This window comes from Ambystoma mexicanum, chromosome 4p (assembly GCF_040938575.1).
Source record: "Ambystoma mexicanum isolate Mex_15411 chromosome 4p, UKY_AmexF1_1, whole genome shotgun sequence".
In the NCBI taxonomy this organism is placed as follows: domain Eukaryota; kingdom Metazoa; phylum Chordata; class Amphibia; order Caudata; family Ambystomatidae; genus Ambystoma; species Ambystoma mexicanum.
In genome coordinates, this window is record NC_090927.1 from 1,141,269,825 (window position 1) to 1,141,297,082 (window position 27,258).

The window sequence follows — 27,258 nt, forward strand, 5'->3', positions numbered from 1 at the left end:
ACGACAACGAAGCAAACAAACTACTATGATGAAAGAAAAATGAAACGCCAGACCCACGACATGCCAGAGAAACAGCAGAGGCTGCAGCTAGACCTGTGGAGGGCAAGGGGACAGACCTAAGAGGGCGTGTTGAAGTATTGCACCAAGCCCCTTGGCAAAGAATATCTACAGATTGACCCTTTGAGTCATATGACTGCTGGAGAGGAGCAGGAGAGCGGGGAGAGGGGTGTGGAGAGGGATGTGGAGAGGGATGTGTAGAGAGGAGAGGGATCTGCACAGAGGTGATGCAAAGGCGTGGACATGAGAGGCACAGAAATGGAGAGGGTGAGGAGAGGATGAAGCTCAGAGTGTGGGGGAGAAGGGAGAGAGTCGCGAGTGAGATTAGAGCGAAGGGTGAGGTAGAAATTGTAGTTCGATCAGGGAGAGAGCGCGTGTGTGATAAAATGGGCCAGGTTGTCGGTTACCAGCACAAGAAAAACATTTACATTGAATAATCCTGGGGTATTTTAAATTAGGGACCCCTTAGAAGATCCCCAGAGGGAGTCACCCAGATAAGGCTTTGGCCCTCAGACACGCATCTGTAGTTAGCAGGGGTTACTGATCACTAGTTGGTAAACCTGGGGTTATGGAAGCCTGGGTTCTGGAGGTGGAAGCTCCAGGGAGGTCAAGGTATTTTCGAAATAAAACCCCTTGAACCATCTTTCGGAGTCTGGCAGATAGTGAGGCCATCCATGACATGAGGAGGTGGGTAGGAAGAGAAAACCTAGAGTACGCAAGAGGAGGAGGTGGAGAAAGATTAGTGGGGTAAAAGGCAAACAGACCAATCCCTCGGCTGGCTAAACCAGCGAGGCATAAGAGTAAGCAAAGCATAGAAATTAGAGGGTTGGCTGTGGCACCAGTGGAACAAGCAATCACAAGACTAAGGAAGCTCAGCCAAGATTGTTCAAGGCCTGGGTGGAAGAGGGAAAACTCAGAAGAACAAGCAAAGCAGTTAAACCCAACCTAACCTGGTGGGAGTGGCAAGTCCCAGAATAAAATACGTCTCAGTAATTTACTTTCTGGTGGAGTAGTCTTTCCTCCTACAGATTCCTCACCTTTGCTATACATCTCCTAGTGCCAGCAGCTTTCTGAAACTTTTTAGCCACTGGAACCATATGCAGCTCTGCTCTGCTCAACTATGTGGCACACCCTTGATCCTGCATGTGATGTCCAGGGTTACATACATGCAGCTATTTGTGCCCGGTGACCTCAGCTCTGCCTTTTTCTGTTAACACTCAGAAATTGAAGTAACCCATAACAGTATGAGGTGAAGAAGCTATCAAACATGAAGGGTAGGCTAGAGGGCAATTTGGAATCTGTAGAAGGAAGGAAGAATCCATCAAAAATAACATTGCAGAAGGTTAGGTAATTTGTTCTTCTAATGGATTCCTTCTTCCTACAGAATCCTTGACTTAGACAAGACTCCCACAGCACGAAAGAACTCATGTGGAGAGAGGATAGCAAGAAACACTAGCTACACCAGAATACTCCAGAGCACCACATGACCAAAGCTGGCAACCATATCAGATAAGGCATCAAGGCAGTAGTGTTTTGCAAACATGTGCAAAGGTGAACAAGTGGTCACGTAGCAGATTAAGGCAGACGCCCCTCTGTACAGCCGAAGGGCCTGCCAAGTGCCTGGTTCAATCAGCTTTGAGTTCCTCAAGCACCTCCTTCCCAGCCATATCCTAGCACTGTGAACAGGAAATGATAATCCATCTGGGCAGGGCCTCTTTGCCAACTGCCTTGAGCATTCAGGCTCCAGAGTAGCCAACATAAAGCTAGTCATCCTTCCTGGGGTCCTTCTACTAGAGCGACATAGTAGCGGAAGGGCCTTCTTGCGGTGCAAACAGTGCAACTTCTCTTCCACCCGAGATGTATGAGGGGTAGAACCGACGATTAATCTTCTGTGAGAGGTGGAAATTTGAAGGAAGGTCAGTCTCTCCTTCAGAGTCAACTTCTCCTTAGAAAAGAACAGGTACAGAGGGTTCACCAAAGGAGCCTGGCTCAGAACATATGATATGATATATGGCATTTACAACGCACCTATACACAAGTGTTTCATAGTGGTTCTCCAAGTAGTGGATCAGGAGAGGAGAGAACTGCACAAGATGCAAACAGTCTGCTTCATTAGAAAACGCACTTGCTTGGTTGTAGTGAGGGGCACAGATACAGGGTGTTGGGAGACTTTGCTTAAGGAGACAAGTTTTGAGGGAGATCTAGGTTATCTGTGGCAGGGGTTCTGGAGATGTTGAGGGGTCCAGTGAAGGAAGAAAAAAGCGGGAGTCAGTTGAGGCATACTAGGTCAGGCGAGTCAGGCATGAATTGGGGCGCACCCTACCCAAACCCTGGGAGTGGGTGCAATTAAGAGTGCTTGAAAAGTCCTGTCTCATGGGGCAAAATAATACAAAACGTTGAGTTGTGAATAGTTAATGAAAGATTCCAGTATTGAAACCACAGTTTCATAAAATCGTAATCGCAGAAGTAATCAGCTCCTTTCTCACTAAACAAATGTGTAGTTTTTTTTCATCACCCCACATTTTAACAAGTGGGTGAGCAAGCAAGCACACTACAACGCATTGTGCAGCTCAGATGGGTCTGAAATTGAGTGAATGCCAACAGCAGACAAGGATATAAGAGCTGTCAGTTTATATTGAAGAGGGTTATATCTTTAGAGATCAAAATGGGCCAATAAAAAGGCATTTGAAATGTTGCCAGCTTGCACCGCAATGTGCTTTCCAGCTACCGTGAAGTTTAAATGTACTGCAACAAACATGGCCAGCTCTGCAAATCTCAGTGCCCTTTCATAGGTATACCAGTGCACCAGATTAGCAAGCATCTTGCTGCATATGTGGGCTGAAGAGCTATGCTGCCCTTTAAAAGCAGGCGGTGTAGACATCCCCGGGTATCTGATGCACAGTCTCTGCAATTTCCATGTAGAACACATGCAATGGAAGACTGGAGAATATGTGCACTACGAAGAAGGGAAGTAAGGAGACAATCACAGAGAGCAACTTGCTACCATGTGCCTTGATGCTTGCTGTATATAATGTCCTCTATTCATTGCCTGTACTGGGCCAGCTGACAAAGTAAACCGACTGAACATACGCAAGATCAGCCCCACCTCACTTCCTGCTCTCCTAAACTCTGGTGCCCAGTCCTCATGCTCTAGATTCCTCCTAGGCCTTCATTGCTACTCTTTTGATCCACTCATTAAGTTAACTTTGCCCATATAGCACTTATTGCATAGCTATAGAAATGGTATAAGGTGGTAATGGAACACAGGTATTTACTGGACGTTATGATTTGAGAATTCCTTCATACAGAGAATGGCAACACTGGCCCCTCTTCAAATTCCTCCTCCTTGTAACTGGATCTATTCCTTGGTCCTCGCCCACTCCTAACCTTGGCTAACTTGGTCTTCGTTTACAACCAACCTGTCACCTAGTGATCGCAAGCTATGCTCAACCTGTCAGCCGTCCCCATGCCCAGGCTGGCTCCTGCTTCCATTTCTTGCTTCCACCATTGGAACTCCAAACATTAGGATGCCCAGTTACCACGCGGGTCCTCAGGAGTGCTGCCGAAAAGCACCTCTTTTACAGGAAAGAGGCACAGGAGCCTTACTGTGCCCTCACCCCAAGCCCCCAACCGTACCTTGCATGGCACATAGATTTAATAAACTGTATGTAAAGTATGACATGCACTGCACATGAGGGATCTCCCCGTCCCGAGTCTACTCCTATCTCCCCCCTCCACCACCTTTGTTACATTCTGCTCACTAATCACTCTTACTGCAGAGCACCCAGAAAGGGGACTGCTCCGCCTACGGAAAGGGGAATGCTCCATGCCCGGTTTTGCTTCAGTACGATTCTGATTGACGTGCTCATTTTTCCAATCAATAAATAAATCAAACCCCCAAAGCCTGTTCGTTACAAACTCAGCTCAAGAAAGGATGAATCCCTTTCTATGGCTGCCACGAATGATCGTTGTAATCAGAAAGCACTTTCCACTCCTTGACTGACGTGCGCCGCCTGAATCCTTTTCGTGTGCATGTTATTCGTCATCTCTATATACTTCCGCACAATTAAATGAGGGGAAAGCAGCGAGTGCTAGAGAACCTACAGGGAGAAGGCCCAGATGGGGTTAACAAACGGGAAGTTTGAATGAGAAGAAGAGTTAAATGAAGATTTTTTAAAATAGAGAAGCGACAACAGTAGGGCGAGTTTAATGCCTGGCTACAGAAAACAGAATATTTGATAATTTATGCAAAAAACAAATAGACCGAACAAAGGCAACTCCTGAAAAGAGTGACTGAAGGTAATAACATTCAGGAACCCATCGACGATCAAGGGGAAAGAGCAGGCGGCAACAATGGGTGAGCTGCTGCTGCGCATGCACCCTTTTACCTGCTGTCTCTGAATCACATGAAGGCTGTTATGGACGACTTACGTCCCGTGAGCGCGGTGACGTATGGCGCCCATTAATAAAGCGCCCACCGCGCCGTAAGTGACGGGAGTTCTGGGTACAACTCAGATCACGCGTGTTGTGCATGTGTTTAGCTCCTCCGCCAGGGCTCCTACGGAGGCCCTGACACGTTCTCCCTTCAGCCGGCTCCCCGGCAGAGAGGAACGTAACACTGGTGTACAGGGACGGACATAGTAAACATGAGGAAAAGAAGCCATAACTCGGCCCACAAGCCCTCGGCAAGGGCACATTTTTGGAGACACGGTGGGGGAGCCATCCCCCACCCAAAACAAAAGATAACATAATACAATACTCCAATCTTTTCCTGCAATGCATTAATACTCGGTGAGCACAGGAAAACAAAGCTCATCAAGGCAGATGAGAACTTTTTTGGCTCGCCTGTAAATCAACCCACAAGCCAGGTGATGCAGAAAGCGCTACAGCACCACCTACTACAAAGGAGAAGACCTGGTGGGGACTTCAGTGCCCCACTGGCACAAAGGTGGTGAAGGTGAGGTGCGACCCATTGGACACACATCAACCGTGGCACCGGAACAATATGGCGACAGGCCTATCCACACTGAGGCCCACGCCGTCAAGGTTTGCAGCATCATTGTCACCCGCAGCACCATCCCCTCGGCCTCATGGTGGGACTACAGTGGCGCTGGGGTTGTTTGACCACTACACTAACCCATCATCAGTGGGCCCCCAATCGATGCTGACGATCTAGAAGTTTGAGATGGCCATGGACTGCAAAGACATCACAACGCCCAGGAAGATAAAGTCACACCTTCTGCTCAACATGGGTGACGACATCCTGCGCATCTTCAACACGCTAGTCATCGGCGATGGCGCAGACATCTACCAACTAGCCAAAAAAGCTCTCACAGCACATTTTATGCCACAGCTGAACCCGGACTACAAAACCTTAATCTTTTGCACCACGAATCAGATGTAGGAGCAAACACTCGACGCCTACCACACAAGACTCAAGAAATGTGCACTCTTGCCTGAATTTAATAATGTCGAGAAGGAGGTAAGGCGCCAGATCATCAATGGCATGCACTCTGAAAAACTGTGCAGAATGGTGTTAGGCAAGAAAGGCATTCCCCTAGCCAGGATCCTTGAATATGGGTGTCAAAGAGAACTGTCGCACACAAAGGCGGCGCATATGGGCACCACATTGCAGAAGCTCCAACTAACGCCGAAAACAACAATAGCTCAAAAATCGCTAACTGCCAACCACAGAGGGAGGAATTCAGCGAGGCAAACAACTCACCATGGTGGCAACCAAGGATCCCGGGGCCTACGCAGTGTGGATGGTGCGGAGGTGCATATCACAGAAGAAGAAACTGCCCAGCACAAAGAACCACGTGCGGAGCATGTGGCCGGAAGGACCACTATGCGCATGTCGGCAGATCATCAGGGCAATCGCAACGACCCCAACCGCAACAAGACAAAGGCACACCCAAGAGGAATAAAGAGGCTAACACCCGCAACGTAGAGCCTGCCAACTAGTCAACCGACGAATTTGGTGACAACGATGGTGACCCAGCGAAAGATGCAGGAAGTGGACAGACGAGAAGGAAAGTCTACTTGGTTCCGGCACTTGAACACAGAGGCTTGGAGGCGGCGAAAAGACAGAAGACGCAAATGCCTAGTGTCCATACAGGGTCAGGAGACGCAAATGACAACTGACACTGGAGCATCAGTAAATGTGATGACGGCAACAATGTTAAAAAAAAAAAAAAAAGGGGTGATCAAGTCCTCCTGTCAAAGGTATATGTCGTCAATGCGGGAATCAAATGCATACTCAGTGGGGATGCAGTGGAAGACTTGGGATTAATCTGTTTCATCTGCGACGTCACAGACTCAATGGACATCGCCAGCCTCCTAGGGAAGTACCCAGGGATCCTAAAGGGCATTGGATGCCTAAAAGGAAAACTTGTAAAGCTCTACAACGACCAATCAGTGCAGCCCCGGGCAGTAAGCCACAGAAGGACCTCATTCCACATGAGGAACCTCGTTGAAAAGTAACTGCGAGAACTTGAAAAAGCAGGAATCATAGAAGCGGTCACAGGGCCGACGCCGTGGGCGTCACCCATGGTAGTGACAAAGAAGCCGAAGCATCTGGGGAAAGTGAGAATCTGCATTGACATGTGCCCCCCGAATGCGGCAATCAAACGAGAACGACACATCACCCCCACGCTCGATGAAATCATTACGGACATTACAGGGTCGAAAGTGTTTTCGGAAATTTACCTCAACGCTGGGTACCATCAGTTAAAACTGCATCGTGACTCAAGATACATCACTACTTTCTCCACGCACATGGGCCAACGCCGATACAAGAGACTGAGTTTTGGCATCTCCTCAGCAGCAGAGATTTTCCAGCAGGCCATTCATGAGGTAATACAGGGCATCCCAGGAGTGCTGAACGTCAGCGATGACATCCTCATCCACGCCAGCGACAGGCACAAACAAGTACGTCGCCTAGAAATGGTACTCAGCAGGTTAGAGGCCGCAGGCCTGACCATCCACCGGGAAAAGTGTGAGTTCCTTAAGGAGGAAATCACATTCTTCGGATACGTGTTCAACAGCGCAGGAGTGTCAGCTGACCCACAAAAAGTTGCGGACATAAAGGAGGCCCCCCCCCCAACAACACCCACAGAGATACGCAGCTTTTTGGGAATGGCGACATACTGCGGGAGGTTCATCCCCCAACCTGGCAACGATGTCTGAGCGGTTGTATACTAATTGACCTTTTCACAATTGACCTCGGGAGAATTTACCTAATTTAGAAGGTCATTTAGGACATATATGCGGGGGGGAAACCCCCCGCAATCCCCCACCCAATCCAAAAACCCCCGCAATCCACCACCCAATCACCTTATATTATTTTTAATCCAAAACCAACCCAATACATATATAAAATAACTCAAATAGTATAGAGGTCAAGTATCTCGAACAGGGGAAACGAAGCCCAACGCCTACGCATCCCACGCCCTCACACCGAAGGAACAACGGTACTCGAACATCGAGAAGGAGGCCATTTCAGTGTTGTGGGGATGCTGCCATTTCCACATCTACCTCTACGGACGGAAGTTCAGGGCTTACACAGACCACAAGCCCTTCATCCCGATATTCACAGGGTCATCTTCACACCCCCCGGCCAGAATAGGGAAGTGGCTGCTTCACCTGCAACGATACGTGTTTGAGTTGACCTACCAAGCAGGCACCGATAACCCAGCAGACTTCCTATCCAGGCACCCGAGGGATAGCCACCCTCGGAGAAGTGAGTGAGGCAGAAGAAACGGAAGAGCACATATGCCAAATCATCCACACTATGAAGCCCAAAGCAGTCAGCATCGAGGACATCGTAGAAGCCACCCAAACCGACCCCTGCTGTGACCTGATCAAGAACACCATCATATCGGGCGAGTGGAACTCTTTCCTCCGCCATGTACACAACTGCACGCCGGCGGCCAGGGACTTCCTCACGGGCATGGCCCCAGTACGACAAAATCTGTCAGTCACTAGCGAAGGGTTAATCCTGAGAGGGGCCCGGATCGTAATCCTCAGCAGTCTACAGGGCACAATTGTGGCGCTGGCACACTAAGGTCACCAAGGAATGGAATGGAAAAAAGCCAGGATCCGACACTGAGTGTGGTTCCCGCACACTGACACCAAGGTGGAGCAACTCATAGCAACCTGTCTCCCCTGCCAGATAACAGGTGCCCCGCCGAACCCTGAACAAGTACAGTCGGCAGAGTGTGGATCCTCAAGATGGGACGCGATCAGCATCGACTTCCGCACGGTTCAGGAAGGGACATATCGACTAGTGGCCATCGATGACTATTCAAGATACCCAGAGGTGGCGATTGTATCCTCAACAGCAGCAGAAATGGTCATACCGGCCATCAAGAAGATGTTTGCCACCCATGTCCTGCCACAACGCATCAAAAGTGACAATGAACCGCCATTCCACGGCACAGAGATCAAGAAATACCTGGGCGATCTGCACATCCAATACCACCACATCACGCTGAGGTGGCCACAAGCAAACGGCGATGTGGATATGTTCATGCAAACCGTCAACAAAGTGCTACGTTTATCTGTAGTGGATCTGTACAGATTCCAACAGAACTATTGTGTGACGCCCCACAGCTCCACAGGGCTACCACCAGCGGACCTAATGTATGGGACATTGATAAACTCGTCAATTCCGAATCACCCAAGCAGGGGCCTACATGCCTATGACAGCGATAGCACTCAACAAAGGATAGTGGCAGAAAATGAACACAAGCGTCCGGAGGCATGCATGGAAGTCGGGACACCAAGTCGGAGACCACGTGTTGGTGGTGCGAAACCCCACGAAGACCAAGATCGAAACACAGTATGATCAGGTACCGTGGACCGTGACCCGAAAGGAAGGAACAATGGTGACGGCAGCACGAGGGCACCAACTGATCACCCGAAACAAACGCCTGATGGTTAAAGAGGGTGCCCCGACAAATGTGGACTGATGGGGACCAGCAGCCCTCAGAGGAAGCAGAGCTGCCGCTGGAGGATGCAAGCCAGCAAACCGAGGGAGAGGCAACCCTGAGGTACGAGTCAGATGAACCACCCGAAGGACCTGATGAGGCATCTCCAAATGATGAAGGTGAGCCTGAATGGGGAACCGGCCCGGGGACGGCCCCTCGGCCGAGGCCAGAGTGTTATGCCTTAAGGGCAGCACTGAGGGCCCCGGTGAAGCTAAGCGACTACGAGTGGTAAAGTGACATTGCGGGGAGAACAAAACTGTGCTGGACTAGAGTGCACAGAAGAGTTAAGCTAGTTTTGTTGACATGGTTACGTGGGTTGTGAATTATTGTATTTTGTTGGAAAAAAGGGGGAATGTTATGTACGCCTTACATCCCGCGAGCGCGGTGACGTAAGGCGCTCATTAATAAAGCGCCTGCCCCGCCATAAGTGACAGCAGTTCCGGGCACAACTCAGACCACGCGTGTTGTGCATGTGTTTAGCTCCTCCGCCAGGGCTCCTACGCAGGCCCTCACACGTTCTCCCTTCAGCCAGCTCACCGGCAGGGAGGAACGTAACAAAAAGCCTGCAGCCTTCCCCACCGGGTTCTGAAACTTGATCTGAGTCACTGAAGGTGAATCATATTCATGCAGTTTTCAGAAGAAAAGGTGTGAAACTACAAAAAAAAAATGGACTAAAAATATCCTAAAAGTCAAGGCCAAACCGGTCTCTCCCACTCCACCCCCTGACATTACAAGAGTATCGCATTTACAAACCACGGTAAACGGAGCCTCTTGACGGAGGTTTATGTCATATGGAAATATAGGCTCAAATCATCCTGGGATGGGGCACTCCTTGCGCAGTGCTGCCATTATTAAAATAACCACCACACGCTTTCCTCTAGTCTTGGCCAAAATGCTCCTCTCATTTATTTGTTTGCGGCAACCGTTATTAACTTCCTTGGTTTTCTACCCATTTTGTAGTAGAACAACATGCCCTACTCCAAGCACCCGCCTTTTAACAGAGCATCCAAGCATAGGTTGTCATGATAATAAAGCATGCCCCAGTGCTGTCATCTTTCAGAGTGAAAGGAACGGGCAAACCTATTTTAACAAAGTCATGTGCGTGTTTGGATCCTACCTACGGTTACTTTGGCCATATTCGTGGCCAGAACATATTCAAGAATTTATCAAAAAATAAAGTCGCCACAAGTCACGTTATTAATTTCTCTGTGAATGGACCCAAGTTCCACAAATAGATTATGATTTACAACGGAAAACGTTAGAGGCCGCTAAAGGCCCGAATGGAAGCGACGGTATTATCACGTATGCTGCGCTATTTATAGGTCGCGATGGAATTCCTCACTTATTGCACAGAAATGTCGAAAGAAACTCCACTGGGTCATTATCGCTGAAATCTGATCCACTGCTTTAGGCATTAGGGGTCTGCAACCTGCAGATCTCCAGATATTGTGTAGTATTAATCCCATGGCAACTCCCTGTTGGCTATACTGGGTAGGGTTAATGATAGTTGCAGTACCAAACATCTGGAGGACCAAAGGTTGCAGTGCATACATTAGGTTTACTTTTTAACCGCTGTGCACATGACTCGTCGTGCATTTGGCTAAGGATGCCTGAAATACATGCCAAGCAATACTGAATAGCAGGAAGAATATCTGTTAAATACCTTGTCCAAGGAAATACAGGCTATATTGCAACATTTGAAGTGACAGATGCACATCAAAGTCATCAGCAGGCAAGGGCCAGTGTCTTTAAGTAGGAAGTCCATGTACTTGGGCGCTGCGGGGAAGGTAGGTTGCGCCATAGGCCTATTGAAGACTGACGCACACAAATCGAGAAAAACCCAACGACCAAATGAAGACTATTCAGGCTATGGAACTGTGAGGATTATGGGGGGAGGGGACTAGCAACATCTCTGTGGGAGTTGAGGAACTGGGGAAGGAGTTTTCTAAGTGTTTTTAGGTGGATACAACAGGGATTAGAGCCAAGGCTTAATCTGATGGATGAAATATACATATTCTTTCATAAAGACTCCCAAAGTTAAGACTAGCATTACAGAAAGCATACATCGTAATCTGCTCCCTATGATCAGAATCTCCGGGGTCTGTATCACTCAAATCAGCTTGCATGAGATTTCAATCACACTGGCTTGCAAGATGGTTGGTGATGAGCAACAATATAAGTGGCATTTTCTTTAGCTAGCTTCTTTGAAAGTCAGCCACTAAAAGTGACGACTCATCCTTGCTCATAATGCACACTACCTCACTGCACCATTCTGGCGTTATTGTAATACTAACAAACCAAAATGTAGGTGTTTCTCCATGTCCTGTTGAATCTCTGAGCGGGCACCCTAACAACAAAGTGCCATCAATGGTAGCAAGGTATGTCTAATATACCACTCCACTGGCCGCAGGCACAGGCGCGCGCACACACACACACACACAAAGGACTATGGCCAAATCTGGTCACGTTGTGCACATAAACTCCCTGCATATTTACACCATGTTTCAACACCTTTGATAGCAGAATGCAGCACAGACCTAGGATAAATGGGGGTATGCTTAACACATAGCCAACCCACCTCCTCTCAGCACCCATCAACATGCCCAACCACATGGGTTGCTTCTCTACCGGAGCCTGGCCAGAACTGGCCAAGCCTTTTTCGGCCAAATACACACACACATCATATTTGTGCTCCATGACCTCCAACACTCTGGACTTCGGTCCTCAGAGGGCGGAACCCACTAATAGCGCATTGAGACTATAATAATGGTAACATTGGCGCTATACAAATGACAATACAAAGGAAATATCAGACATAGGTAATGTGGACTACAAAGCTTAAAGTAGTGATCCATATTTTTAAATAAGCAAATTACTTGAAAAAAGAAGGAACAGCAGAATGAATATTCAGTGCTCTTAAAACGTTTAACCTGGCAAAAAGTGTCAAATATTCACATATAATGCACCTTTTTCTAGGTTATTCGCCCACACCTCGCTGGGCACGAACAACTTCAAAAGGGTCAATTAACAAGTGTTCTTGACGGAATGCATGGTCAATAACCCCATATTAACTCCAGTAAATCTAAAGAATTGAAATTCCCTGTGGACTGGGAACCAAGTCATCAGCCTAGGCCCAATTGAAGAAGCAAGTAACCCCTCCCCCCCCCCCCCCCAAGCCCCACCCCGCCTCCAAACAATGGGAACTGCAAAAATACTTCATACTTCAGAGGGACCACCATTCTTTGATCTGCACGTCAATGACTGAAGAATCTGATGAGCACGAAGACAAGTACTGAACATATTATTGGCATGTTCCTTCAACAAAGCAAGGCACAAATGTACTCATAGCGCACCGGTTTTGGGCTGCAGATTTCTTCTTGGTTCTTCAGGGCCCTCGATGGGTTGCTCAGCCAGGAAGACCCGAGCTTGATCTACCGTGTTCAAAATGGTCTGCTCTTTTTCCTTCAACTCCCTTCTCAGGACCTTCGGTGACAGAGAAAGTGAATTAATGCATCATTTAAAAACAAACAGGCATTAATATACAACATGGGGATACAAATAATACACGCTCCAAAACACCACACCCCCACACATTTCCCCTAAGTGCCCAACTAAAGATGTAACACTAAAGTAATTATAGAAGAAATTGAAAAGAAACAGTTGTATCTACTATATGAAGAAAAACAAGAAGGCAATGGCATAAATAAACCGTTAAATTTTGTAAATTAATAGTGCACTGAACACTAGGTACTACTTTGATAAAATGAGCACCACTGAATTTCGTCAGACTACAAAGGATGAAAGTCGAGAAGTGCTTGCCTGGAATTGATCATATGGTCATCGTATCACTCAAAAAGGTCTACAGAGTAGATAACCAAATATATGTGCATGAAGGTATGTCTACATTGTCGATGGTACAGTAAGTAAATCAAAAGGAATTATAGAAGGCACTTTAAAATTTGGAAAAACAGTACAGAGATGACTAACTCCAACTCCTACTACACACTGATCAGTTTACTGCGCAGGAACCTATCAATGTACCCAATCCTTCAGTGCAATGTCCAGGCCGACCCATACGACCCACTGTTCTTTCATTAAAGAGTTTCAGTAAGGATCAAGTTACTTACCTGTAACTCATGTTCTCCAGCATGGGTCTGGCATGGATTGACATGCTCATGAATATTCTCTGTCAGTCTGGGAATACTCGGTAAAAGAAAAAACAGTTTCGCTTTAGCTTGAAAAAACTGTATTTCTGCTTTAAACCAATCACTGTCCTTTGGGTGATACTGCCCCTGTTCAATGACAGTCCTCTCCCTAAACTCCACCTACGGAGGCCATCTTCAGATTTGGTAGCATGTTAAGTGGCAGTATGACCCAAGAAGAGCCACAGAGGGGAAGACAGGAGGGTTCGCATGTGAATCCATGCCAGACCCATGCTCGAGAACAGGAGTTACAGGTAAGTAACTTGATCCTTCTCCAGCATGGTGTCTGGCATGCACTCACATGCTCATGAATAAAGATTACACAGCAATATATATATTATCAGGTGAGTCTGGAACAGACTCACCTCAAGTGAACAGGTTGTGTAGCACCACTTGGCTAACCTGGGACTCCTCCCTGGAATCCCTGTCGACACAGTAGCACCTTGTGAAGGTGTGCGTGGACCTCCACGTAGTAGCCCTGCAGATGTCGAGCAGGTGCACACCAGACAGAAACGCTGCCGTTGATGCAATGGCTCAGGTGGAATGGGCGCTCGGCCATCCTGGAAGGGGGCCTGTTAGCCAGCCGATGACAGTGCATGATGTAGCCATAGAGCCACCTGGCGATGGAAGCCTTCGACAAGGCCTACCCGTGATTCATAAGTCCAAAATTGCTGAAAAATTGAGAAGTATTCCGAAACCCCTTCTTGAGGGCCACATAAAACTTCAAGGCAAGAGCAACGTCCAGCGAATGCAAGGTCCTCTGCGCTGGCGAACGGATTTGGGAAGACCACCAGCAACACCAACGGCTCGTTGAGGTGCGACTACGACAGCACTTTCGGCATAAAGGTGGTACCACCCTTGAAACGTGGAAGGACAAGTACGGCTGCTTGCAAAACAGGGCCTGAATCTTCCCGACCCACCTTGCCGAGGTGAGTGCCACAAGGAAAGTAGTCTTCCACAAAAGAAACTTAAGCAGTGCTTGATGCATTGGCTCAAGGAGCAACCCCCATGAATGTATTCAAGACCACATTGAGTTCCCAAGCTGGGGCAGGAGCCTTCACCAGCGGAAATGTCCTGAAGAGACCTTTGAGGACCTCATTGAGGGGTATGTGCGACCACAGGAGAGGCCTACCCGGTGTCCTGGTGTAACGGCATATGGCGGCCAGGTGCACCTTGATAGAGGCATGAGCCAGTCCAGCCTTATCCAAAGAAAGCAGGTATTCTAGGAGCTGCAGGGTTGTGACACGCACAGGGGTAATCTTCTGAGTCAGGCACCACACAGAGAAACGTTTCCAATTATGGCCATACCATGTCAACGTTGAAGAGGGTCTGGCCTTGGCCAGGATGTCCTTAAACTCTGCAGGTAAAGAATAATGTCCAAAGTCTAGGCTGCAGAAGCCAGGCCCTGAGGTTCAGCAATGCTAGGTCGTGGTGCAGAACCGCCCCTCTCTTTCTGGAGCGAAGATTGGGAAGTAGTGGCAGCCAGACGTAGCAGGTCTGGATACCAGATTTGTCGCAGCCACGCTGGAGCGATGAGTATTATCCTGCAGTGACACTGAATGTGTTGATCACACATCAGCGAAATGTGTGATAAGCGTATAGGAAAAGTCCCTCCCATGGGAACGAGAACGCATCCTCCATAATCCTTGTCTGCGGGAACATGCAGGTGAACTTCTGACACTTTAATGTCATCACTGTTGCGAAAAAGGTCGATCTGGCGTTGACCCTATTCATGGAAAAGAAGATCCACTTGGTCCTGGTGAAGCACCCACTAGTAGCAAGAACTTAGTTCCCTGCTGAGCAGGTCTGCAATGGTATTCACCCACCAGGTGAAAAGGGACGAGAAACATGTCCTGACGAATCGTCCAGTGCCACAGATCCTGGGCCTCCCTGGAGAGAGCCGGAGAGCGCGTCCCGCCCTGCTTCCCGATGTAGAACATGGTCATTGAGTTGTCCGTGAAGATCCTCACCACCTTGCCCCTCAGTGACGGCAGTAAGAACTTGAGGGCACAGAAGACAGTTCGGAGCTCCAAGACGTTGATGTGAAGAGCATTGTCTTTTGGCAGCCAGTGGCCTCTGGCGTGAAACTGTCCAGTGTGAGCTCCCCAGCCTTCCAGAGAAGCAACCATGGTGATGGTCTCCTGGTAAGGAGGGACTTGGAATGATATATGATAGGATAGTTTCTTTATATAGCGCCTATACACAATGTGTTTCAAAGCGCTTCAAGGCAAGGGAGGGAACAAGGTAAAATACAATTACATTCTTACAGGCCATGAACAGTAAGGATGTGAAATTGACTATTGTACTTGGCCTGACGACATTTCAGATAGTGCAAGAACTAAGACATAGATAAGGAAGGGAGGGGGAGAGTGGGAAGGAAATGGAAACAGACAGGTGACTACTGGTACTAGGCCTGACATTTCTGGTAGAGCCCGAGAAAACAAAAAGTGAGGGAGAGGAGTGCAGAAAGGTCGGGGAGAAACAAAACAAGCGACTATCGTACTAGGCCTGATGACATTCCTGATAGTGCTGGTGGGGGGTGAGGGCGAGAAGGGGAACAAGGAGTCGGGAGGAGACAGACAAGGTTGCTATCATAATAGGTCCAGGGACAATTCTGATAGAGTAAGTTCATAGAAGAAAGTAAGGGGATGAGGGGAGGATATAGGAAAAGGGAGAAAGGGAGAGGAGGAGAGAATAGAACAGAGTAAGTAGTCAAAATGATTGGAGAAGCAAGAGGGCAGAGTGAATACAATTGCAGAAGTCAGTTGTAAGTAACACATAATGTTGCAAGCCTGGATACAAGATGACGATGGGAACAGCATGATTCAGGGCCACCGTGAGTACAAGATGCAAATGAAATCCAGCATGGGAGTTGTGAAGTCCATAAAAGTAAATTTCAGCATTGGCCACCAGACAGTGATGGTGAAACCAGAATGTATCAGCACAGAGTCCTGCAGAAGTAGGCTGAAGGGGGGCAGGCTAGAAGAATCAAGCAAAACAGGCAACACCTGTGTGCGAGAAGTGGGGGCACAAGGGAACATCATGGGAGGACCAGAGGAGGTGGGGATGGCCTGTGGGGACAGAGGGGGTAAACGCATGTTGGTGCATGCTAACCTGTTGTCTGAGCATCCCATGGGGCGAAACCCATCAGCCAAACCCCATCCCACACACTTTAATCCTCTGGTGTCAAGCTGTAAGGCGGAACACAGATTTCTAAAAGCACACAGCCAAAATCTGTCCGAGCAGGTCTTTGAAAAAAGGGGCTGCAGTCTAGAGATGGGGAAGGCTATCTAGTTTTTGAGAAGGCTAGAGGGTGGAGTGTAGACAGGAGAATGAGCCCAGGATTTGGAAGAAAAAGGCAAGGAGCAAAGATGTGGCCAAAGATAGTAAACAGGAATGGGAGGGAGATGTTCATTAGAAAGAGTGGAAGGATGATACATGGGATCATCAGTGGAGAGTTCAGGGGAACAGCAGTAAAGATTGCTAAAGCAGAAGTGGTTAAACGTCAGGAGGAAGCTGGTGTAGTCGGACAGGAGGTCGGTGTGGTCTGCCAGAAAGAGGTGGTGATGTTGATCAGAGACTTGTAAATAGAGCGAGAGGAAAGGTGAACATCAGGAGCTGGAAAGACAGATGTTCAAGGGGTGAACACAAGTGCCCAGTGGGCTGAATTAAGAGGAGAAGTTAAGAGAAAATGAGAATCAGGAGGCAGGTGCCCGAATGAGTAGAGGCCAAGAGCTGTTTGGAGGTTGTGGTAGTGTCCAGAATGGCAGAGTGTAAATGGGATAAAGAAGACAGAAAAGAGATACTTTGATGAGAGGTTAGTGCCCAATGAGTCAAAAAAGATGGAACAGAGATCAGAGCGAAGGGGGACAAAGCTGAAAGTGATGAAGCGTGGTCAAGGTAGAAGGGGGTCCGTAAGGGGAGACCGAGTAACCTGTGTGGCAATGAGTCTGAATCCCTCCCGTGTGCTTGATTAGTCACCCATGAGTATATTCCTTTGACTCCTTACAGGAAGGCTTTTACCACCTAAACCTTCCACAATGGAACCTTATGTTGTGAGATAGTTTAGGCGGCTGGCACGGTCAAATGCACTTTTAGAGAAATAAACACGAGGACTGAGAAGCAGGTGTACTGGATAAGTAACCATAACAAATGCAGAGCACTGAATTCAATGCATTTCCTACACAACATGGCATACCTCTTGGCCTTAGGTAGCATACGCACGTGTTAGGTGTGCATGCTTCTTTAATGCACCGATGTGATACCTGCAAATGGCCAAACTCTGACTTCAGGAGCCAGGCTGCCAAATTGAGGCACTCTTGGTTTCATTGTGTGAAGCAATGCTGCTGTTGCGTTATAGACTGTAAGGTGGATGCAGCTCGATCAGTGGTGGCACCACCATACGATGTACATGTTGGGCACCACATGTTGCGCACATGTGGATGCAATTGGGATTAGAATCAGATTCTCATTTAGTAACCTTTGCACCAGTTTGTGTTAGAGGGGTTTTGGGGGAAGAGTGTACGCAAACGCCCCTTGACATGTCCACAATGCACTCCCAGGTGACTATGTTCTGGGTACTTGGATGGAAAGTTGTTGTATTTTGCCTTTGCACTTTTGTCAAGTAAAAGTATGCCAACAGAATCCCATACCCTAAAAAACTGGATGAACTTGTGCTTGGTTCCCACTCGCATTCTGGGAGTACCTGCTGTGAGATTGTCTGCTAGTGAATGTCCCACGCGTGGCACAGGCTGGGCTTGCAGATCTATTTTTCTCTATATGCACCAGTGCAAAACGAGCTGCTCCACTTAAGACAGCGCCTCAGTGGCATCTTGTTTATGAAAAACATAGCTGTGGTATTGTCCGACTTTATACAAGTCTTCCCTTTTATTCATAGAAGGCTACAGCATTACATTTTAAAGAAAAAGGCCTTCACCTCCAAGACCGTGATATGCAGCCTTGTCACCGGACTATGCTTTTAGCCTTGAACATTGAAGAATTTGAGGTGCGCTCTTTACCCCATCATGGAGGTGTCTTTTGTGATGGGTGGTGACTTGCGCAGGGGATTTCCAAAGTGGTGTCAATGTTTTTCACATTCCTCCACTGAAGCGATCCGATGAGCTTTTTAGACCAGATCTTCCCAATTACCTGTTGCTTGTGGGCATTGTGTTGGGGGCCACGCTTGAAACGTTCTCGTGTGCAGCCTGGCTTATAGGATCAGATAGATGGAACAAGTGATGTTCCCCAGCAGCGTCATAACCTTGCATACTCTAGACAGTATTTGTGGGATGAAAAGGGGGAATTTTTGCGAGGAAAGAATGCACCCTTGCTGGTGATGGGAAGGCTAGAGCTGCTCCGAGTCCAGATCTGCCACTGAGAAACACTTGGCTTTTGTAGGGTTTCAGTTTAACTTTGCTGTATTGATTGGCTGCTTGGCTATCCTTTCTGCGATGCTCGTAGTTAGGGTTGGAAATTGGGCCGGAACAAGACTGATTGGAGCCCCGCAATGTTTGCCTTGCTGGAGTGCTGCCAGAGCTCTGCTCTGCCCCAAAAGCCAGGGGCAAGCACAGGAAACGCCCATATCTTTCCCCAAGCTGAGCTGGAGCAGCCCGTGCTTCAGAAAACTTGGAACGGGAGACTGAATGCAGGACAGTCAAAGCCTAACACGCTGCTAGAGGCTGCCCAAATTGGATTGTGTGTCTTGGAATTTACAGATATCTTTTGCTAAGGGGAAGTATTGTGACAAATAAAAAAGAGTTCAGTCCAATATCCATTACTCGCTCAAAAGGGTTTCTTATTGACTCATGTTCACAGACATAGTTCACATTTACAATTGTTGACTTTCTTGTGGCCAAACTGATCTTTGCTTTTATGCAAATTCAACAAGCCTGGCATTCACAAAGAGATTTAACCTAGCCTGGGGCCCTGCCCCTCTGACCGGCCTCTTCCCCACCACTGCCAAATCGGAGAGGGGGTGGGGAGCAGAGTAAACGGTTTCCTGTTGTAAACCAGTCTCGGTAAGGGACTGCACAAGTGCACTGCGACCATAGATAACATCTTTGCGATCCTAAAGGGAATGACTTTAAATTGGGAGCGCGGACCAGATACCTTTAACCAGAGATCTTTTATGCCTCAGGATATGAAAATATCAAAGTATGCATCTTTTATGTGCAGCTTTGCTCTGAGGTCTGCTTGGTTATGTAGCAAGATCAATTCCTGCATCAGGTTATTCTGAAATTGTACAGCTTTTCTTTTTTTAACAACTTCATTTAACATTGCACACAGATTAAGCAGTTACATTTGAGACATTCAATTTCGGTGAGCACATAAGATATATCGGCTGGTTTTACGTTACATTTAAGTCAACAGGGGCAGATGAATCCGCCAGGTATTGCTTGTACCGTGCCCATATATTCCTAGGTTTAGAGGCGGCCATCACCGAGTCTATGTACAGTTCTTCGGTGTGGTTAGCCCACAACATGTCATTGTTCCAGTCCTCTACTGTTGGCGGCCGAGCATTTTTCCACCTCATCAATATGACCCTTTTTGCTAATAGCAGACTTAAATTGAGCAGTTTTCGCCAAGTTGGGTTCATTTTCCCAATCGCACCTAATATACACAACTGCGGTGTCCATTTGACCGGTTGGTCCGCCATCTTATCTAGAACTCCGCAGACCCCGGCCCAATATTGCCTCAGTTCTACACAGTCCACAGCATATGGTATATGTTAGCATTTTCAGAGTTACATCTTGGGCAGTTGCCAGAGAGAGCAGGGTATAGACACTTGAGTTTCACCGGCGTGTAGTGGGTTCTATGGATAATTTTATAATGGATCAATTTGAATCTAGAGTTGCATGATATCAGCTTAGTCAGTGCACAGATCTGGGACCAATCCTGTTCTTCTATCGGCTGGTCCAGATCCCGCTCCCAACTGGCCTTTGCAGCGTGGGGTGGTTTCGGGCGTGTTTGCATTATGGTTTTGTAGAGAGTGGAGGCCGTGACCTTCTGAGTCCCCCCCGTGAATATGTACCCAAGTCCCATGTTTATTTCGGGTTCATTCGGAAATTATGGGTAAATCCGTTGTGTGGTTGCTGCAACCTTGTCGAACTGCTGTCTGTGTGTGTTTCCTACTGTGTCTTTAATCTCATCCCACTTCAAAAAGTGTTTATCCCGGAACATCTGTCCCCATTGTGTGATGCCTCTGGCACTCCAGTGCATTGCCACTGCACTATCTACGGGGAAGGGTGTGTGGGGGTCACCCCATATTGGCATGCTCGGGTGGTATAGCTTGCTGGCCCCAAACAGATCAGTTATTTTGGCCCATGCAGTGATTGTGACATTGGATGGGTGTATTGTGTTATATCATTTAGGTGTGGGCCTAGTGATTTTCTGTAGAGCCAGTATCGCCTCCTGTTCTCTCGCAGGAGGGGGTGGGGGCCAGGGTTGAGGAAGCCTGTAGCCCAGTCGGCAGCATATTGCGCCTGCACTGCCAGGTAGTACAATTCCACGTCGGGGGCCATTAGGCCGCCTCTGGTATACGCATCTGTTAGCACCCTCCAGCTCAGCCTCGAGTGACCTCCCCATACAAACGCCATGCATGCACTATTGATTCTGGATAATAGTGCGCGACCCGGCCACACCTGTACTGTACTGAACAGATAGAAAAGCTTAGGCAAAATGATAATTTTAATTAATGCTATCCTCCCCATCATTGATATAGGAAGGGCATTGCAGCGCTTTATTTTGGTGCAAAGTGCATCTGCCAGTGAACTGTAGTTCAGTGTTCGGGACAGTTGAGCGGATCTACCCGACAGCAGCGCCTAGGTAAACAATGTGAACTGGGCTCCATATGAGACCGTGGAGGTTTTGGGGCTGCGTGGTGGCATCTGTGAGCGGGAATATCTCCGACTTATTGGGATTTAGGCGAAGACCTGAATATTCACCGAACTCTTTCACTGCAGCCAGCAGCTTGCCCAATGTGCGGTCTGGGTTCTTCAGGTATAACAAAATATCATCCGCATAAAGCGTTATAATATGTGGTTTACCTTCAAGCCATATCCCGAATGTGCTATAACGGGATCTGAGTATGTCCGCAAGGGGTTCTATAACTATGGCGAAGAGTAGCGGGGAGAGAGGGCAGCCCTGCCTGGTGCCCCCCAGTAATTCAAGTATGTCCGTGAAAGACCCATTAATTCTGATCTTAGCGTATGGCCGCGTGTAAAGAATTTGGACCCACTTTATGAAGTTTGGGTCAAAGCCATAGTTTCGAAGCACCCCGAACAGGAATGACCATGAGACAGTGTCGAATGCTTTCCGCAAGTCTAGAGAGACCGCTATTCCTTGGGTTTCTGGGGGTATTGTGGCAATGATTTGGTGGCATCGCCTTATATTCGTTGCCGTAGATCTGCCAAATATAAACCCAGCCTGATCCTCATGTATCATATATGGCATCAGTGGTGTAAGCCTTGTTGCTATTATTTTGGCCAGGATCTTGGCATCCGTGTTTATTAGGAATAGAGGTCGGTATGACCCACAGTCCCCAGGGGGCTTCCCTGATTTCAGCAGGAGTGTAATTATAGCTTCCCTGGTGGTTTCGGGGAGTTCTCCTGTGTCCAGTGCCTCCATCCATACAGCGTGGAGCCTGGGAGCTAGTTCACTACTGAACTCTTTATAGAACTCAGCACCTAGCCTGTCTGAGCCCAGCGCTTTCCCGTTGGGGAGAGCTTTTCTTGCTTCAAGTATTTCGGGTTCGGTGATGGGTGCCTCCAGTGATTCCCTAGTGGTATCCGCTAAAAGGGATGTGGGTATCTGGGCTAGGTAGCTCTCTATCCCGGCATCCGTTACAGTGCTTTGCGGGGAGTATAGGTCTTTGTAATAAGCATAGAAGGTCTCCTTCAGTTTGTCCTGGTCAGTGGATACCGTGGCGCCAGGCATCTGTATGCAGGGTATGGTTGTGGGGCCATTCTCTACACGTACTCACGGACTGTTCTACTAATAATTTCCCCGGGAGTTCCCCTTCCCCATATCTACGGGCTGCAGCTGGTTGATCAAAGTATCTGACCTCTTGATCTGCGGTCTCGGTGTATTCGTCTAATTTGGGCTTTAATTCAGAGCTGAGCTGGGGTGGCGGGGAGGATGCGTACTGTGATTGCAGGGACAATATTTGAGTTTCTAGTCCAATTAACCTATTCCTAATGTCTTTGAGGAATCCGCCCTGCACGGATGTTGAGTGACCTCTGATGCAGACTTTGAACGCCTGCCATAGTATAGACTGGGTCGAGACAGAGTGTTCATTGTTATCGAAGTAGTCCTGTATATATTGTTTCATCGAGCTGTTATAAACCAGGTCTTTCAAGGCCGCAGGCTTGAATCTCCAAGGTGGTCTGGTGTTGACCCTCCCAGGGATTCTTAGTGTCAGTTGTATCGGTGAGTGGTCCGAGTACGTTCTTGGGTGTATATGGGAGTCTGTGACCCATGCCATGCTGTCTCCGTCTATTAGCCATAAATCTATCCTGGAGTGCATGGCATGGACTGTGGAGTAGTAGGTGTATTCCCTACTGATAGGATTCAATGTTCTCCAGGCGTCTTTTAGTTGTAGATCTGCCATATGTAGGTGTATTGCTTGCGCTGCTTTAGTCAGTGTTCTAATTTGCGTAGTACATCTAATATTGTGTTAAAGTCCCCACCACATATCACCCGGGCTGTTGGGTATCTTGCCAATTTTTCCAACACTGAGGCATAGAAGTCTGGTTAATCAATATTCGGAACATACAAGTTCAGAAAGACAATTCTTTATCATATAGATTGCCATGAAGCATGACATATCTCCCCCCGGGTCACACTCAACATCAATACATTCAAAGGACAGCATTTTATGAATCAGAATTGCTACCCCTCTCGCGCCCGGCTGGAGTATGTTGTGAAATACTGATGTGAGCCCCAATTTGGCATCAGTTGTCCTCCTTGTCGCGGTCCAGAGTGCGTTTCCTGTAAGATGATTACCCTGGCAGCATGCCTATTGAGGTAGGCCAGGATCTTCCTCCTCTTAATCCTAGATCCCAGACCCCTTACATTCCAGCTAAGCATATTAATGTTGCCTTTGTCTAAGTTAGCCATTGTCAATGGGGTGTTCACAGACATGTGGCCTCTTATAATCTGCCATTGTGAGTTGGAATGTAGACATGTCTGATATCGGTGTGCTTTTTCTTTTATAACAAAACCCCGTAACTCCCGTGTAAGGCCTTCCCCCCCACCCTCACAGTTCCCCTAACTTTAACTGTGCCATTAGATATCCATCCCTCCCCACCCAACAACATCTCGTGCACCTGCTACAGGGTGGGCTGCGGCGTCTCCAGTGCCCAAGCCAGCTTTACTTACAGGTATCGTGTCCGGTTTATGCACGTTGCTCTCTCACATCCTAACGACTTTTGGGACGGTGTTTCCATTGCAGATTAAACATATACATTCTACTTTAACATCCCCGATGCGGGCCTCCAGGGTGGAAGCCTCTGGCGTTGCTGTTCCTTTTCACTTCAAGAACGGGGTGCTAGTATTTAGGCCTCAGTCTTGTTCAAATCGCCCACACTTTAGGTCTGTCCCATGTTTGGAGGAATATGCGCGTTTCTATAAAGTTCGCCGCTTCTTTGGGAAATGTGAAAAAATAGGTCTTCTTTTGGTGTTGGATTTTGAGCCTGGCGGGGTAGAGCATTGCGTATTGCACTTGCCGTTCGCGTAGCATTTTCTTGACTCCTGTAAATAGCTTCCTTTCCTGTTGGACCGCCAGGGTAAAGTCTGGAAAGATGCGGATAACATTTGCCTCCCATCTGAGCTCCCGTTTTTCTCTGGCGGTTTTAAGGATCAAGTCTCTATCCCTGTAATTTATCATGCACGCTATGATGGGCCTGGGGTTTGCCCCGGGTTTTGGCTTCGGGCCCAGTGATCTGTGCACCCTCTCGACTATGAACATCGGTGACCATCCAGGATCACCCAATAGTGTGCGGAGGAGGTCTTCTACTGCCTTCTCCATTGATCCTTTCATGGCCCCTTCCGGAACGCCAATAATGCGGATGTTGTTTCTCCGGGATCTTGCCTCCAAATCTTCACATTTGGACTTCACTGTTCCAAGTTCAATAGCCATTGTGGATACCGTGCTTTTCAGGGCCTCTAAAGCGTCCTCAGTGCCAGATATCCTAGATTCCTCCTCTGTCATGCGAGTGGTTGTCTTGTCAAGTTGTGTTTTAATATTGGCGACACTTGCCGTGATCCCATCCAACTTGTCCGCGAGTGTAGCGAAGCCCTGTTGCATCACCTGAAAAACGTTTCGTATGCCTAACCTCATTTCATTCCTCGTTCATCAAAGGGTTGATGTTGGCCCCAGCTTGGACAAAACCCAGAATTTGTCAGAGTGGGATTTGGCCAGTTGAGATACTCGCCCTCCTCTTCATAATCACCCTCTTCATAGAGAAAAACGGACTCCTCTATGCCGCTGGTATGCAAGGAGTTGGAGAGCGCCCCCTGTCCCGGTGTTTGGCCCATGGACTTTATGACCACCTATGTTAATGTGCATTTGAAAAGCGATGTGATAGATGGGTCTTTGGTTGTGCTCAATGTTGAAACAATGGCTTCCTGATCTAAGGGTTATGTGCCATATTCAATTTGATGTGTTCCCCGTTTTGATACTTCTCGAAGAAAACGGCCTGGGGGTCCATCATTGTAGCCGGGGGTGTCTGCTTCTCATGCACCAGCGTTTCCAGGTCCTTTTCGGGCTCAGTTTCCCTCTGCATCGCGGTCGTGTATTTCTCGATGGTTCCTCTGCCTTTCTTCGAGGCAAAGTTCTTGGGCATCGTCTCCGGAATGGGAGATGTGGGTTATCGAGACGCTCAATGGGAAGGCCGTGTTAGTTCCACCACAATTCGCTCTTCGTTATATCTTCGCGCCGCCTCTGGTGCCCCGGCGGTGGAATCGGTGCCCAGCCGTAGCTTTATAAGTAGGGTCTGACGTTTCTTCCAGATCTGTCATATATGGACGAGTGGAGCGCTAGTTTCGGCGCGCAGACGGTCAACAGTTCCAGGGATCGAGGCCTGCGCAGGCGGTACAGAGAGGCCCTCCTGCGTCCCGCCGATAAGTGAAGCACCAAGCTCTTAATAAGTTGAGTTTTTAACTGCCTGTCCCGCAGTCCCTGAGCTCGCATGGGATAGCAGGGTGGCTCGCTGGTTGTGCAGCGTGAGTGGATTTACACGCTGGGAGCAGGAAGGGCCTACCTCTTCAAATATGGTCCGATCTCAGAGCACGCCGTCAACCGTCCGGGCTTCCGAGGCGAAGAAGGCGGCAGGGGGCCAGCAGGAGGCCCACGATGTCCGGGGCAGCCGCGGCTCTCCCCCGCTGGATGGATGGCAGGAGCAGCCTGATGCCACTGCACCCGCCGCTACGGGGCGGGGCTCCTCTCTCCTCCCGCCGGTCGCCAACTCCCGGGCCGCCCGCGGACCATCCGGGCCCCTATCTCTGGAATCTCTGCACCGATCAGCCTGAAATTTCGTGTGGGCAGTCTGAAGATATTGTTACCCGTTCTCTGCAAAAATCGCGGATAACCGGTGCCTGCAAATGATCTTTTCTGGCTTTGCGGCCCTGGGTCTAGCCGGAGCTCACACGGGAGCCACCATTTTCTCTCGTGCGCAACAGCGCCCCCAATTGTACAGCTTTTCTAACTTGCTTGCATGTCTTAAATTAAGTACAGGCAACAGTGTCTTGTTCACTTTGGGGACTACATAGTCATTTGGGTATAGAGCTTTCTTTCTATCTAGCTGTGGTACCTGCCCAATAGCTGCATATTGTAGCAGCGCTGTCATCTCTAAATGGAGATGCTATAGATGTGCTTGCTTCCAATGAGATTTGCGTGGAGGGATATTTCACGGTGGCATTAGAATCTCTAAACAGTGCCCATATTGCAGTTTGTCTACCTGGTCAGTGATAACTGCCTCCTATTAGAGGACACATTGTTGTAGTTTTTCCCCTACGGGATAAGTCAGGGAGAGCATGAGGTCTATGAAGTCAATTACGGAGAGGTTGTTTCAACTTCGGCAAGAATCCACCTTGCACATCCTCTTCCTTGCCTTTGCTGTCGATATTGTCCTTGATGGAACCGAGCAAGTAGCCCTGCTATCCTTGAGGAGATATTAAACACCCTAGTAAGGCTCTAGGTAAGATCGTGCATGTTGAGCCCTACATAGCAGTTTGGTGTTGGCGGATCCATGTTGCGACACCGATAGAAGAGTAATTGGTTTCATGGTTTTGTGCTTTTTTTTCGGTTTCTCAAAAGCTTCATCTGCAGATTTCCTAAATAAATGTTCTCCATTTAGTTAATTTATGAGTGTTATCTGCATCTCTGGCCAAAAATGTGTTATGCTCAGCGATGAATATAACCTTAGGACAGCTGTATTGTCTGCCTGTAGTTCCAGCTATACCAATGCTCTTGATAGCCGTAATTCCCCCCCCCCTGCCTCCCCTTTCGTATGCCTAACCTTATTTGATTCCTGGTTCATCAAAGGGTTGATGTTGCCCCCAGCTTTGTCAGAGTGGGATTTGGCCAGTTGAGATACTCTGACTCCTCTATGCCGCTGGTATGCAAGGAGTTGGAGAGCGCCCCCTGTCCCGGTGTTTGGCCCACGGACTTTATGACCATCTATGTTAAAGTGCATTTGAGAAGCGATGTGATAGATGGGTCTTTGGTTGTGCTCAATGTTGAAACAATGGCTTCCTGATCTAAGGGTTATGTGCCATATTCAATTTGATGTGTTCCCCGTTTTGATACTTCTCGAAGACGAGGGCTTCAGTGCTGGATTTTCCGGTGCAGACTCTCTTTGTGCCATGTTTTTCGGTGGCGGATGTCTTGGCGGCATGTGCCTGGGTTTTTACTTTTTGCATGCAGTGTTTAAATCCACTGAGTTATGGCATCACTATAATCTTCACCGCGCTTTAATGGGGTAGACTCCCGCCCCTGCTGTGCGTCTTGG

General features: G+C 48.2%; 1 protein-coding gene across 8 annotated transcripts in view; it reads right to left on the reverse strand.

Moving 5' to 3' along the window:
- UTRN (utrophin) overlaps positions 1 to 27,258 on the reverse strand; it is a 2,010,688-nt gene that overhangs the window by 502,276 nt on the left and 1,481,154 nt on the right. For all 8 annotated transcript variants that reach the window (XM_069606729.1, XM_069606726.1, XM_069606725.1 and 5 more), the window contains one exon: positions 12,401 to 12,530. In XM_069606729.1, the coding sequence (XP_069462830.1) occupies positions 12,401 to 12,530 (130 nt within the window). The remainder of the gene's footprint in view (positions 1 to 12,400; positions 12,531 to 27,258) is intronic.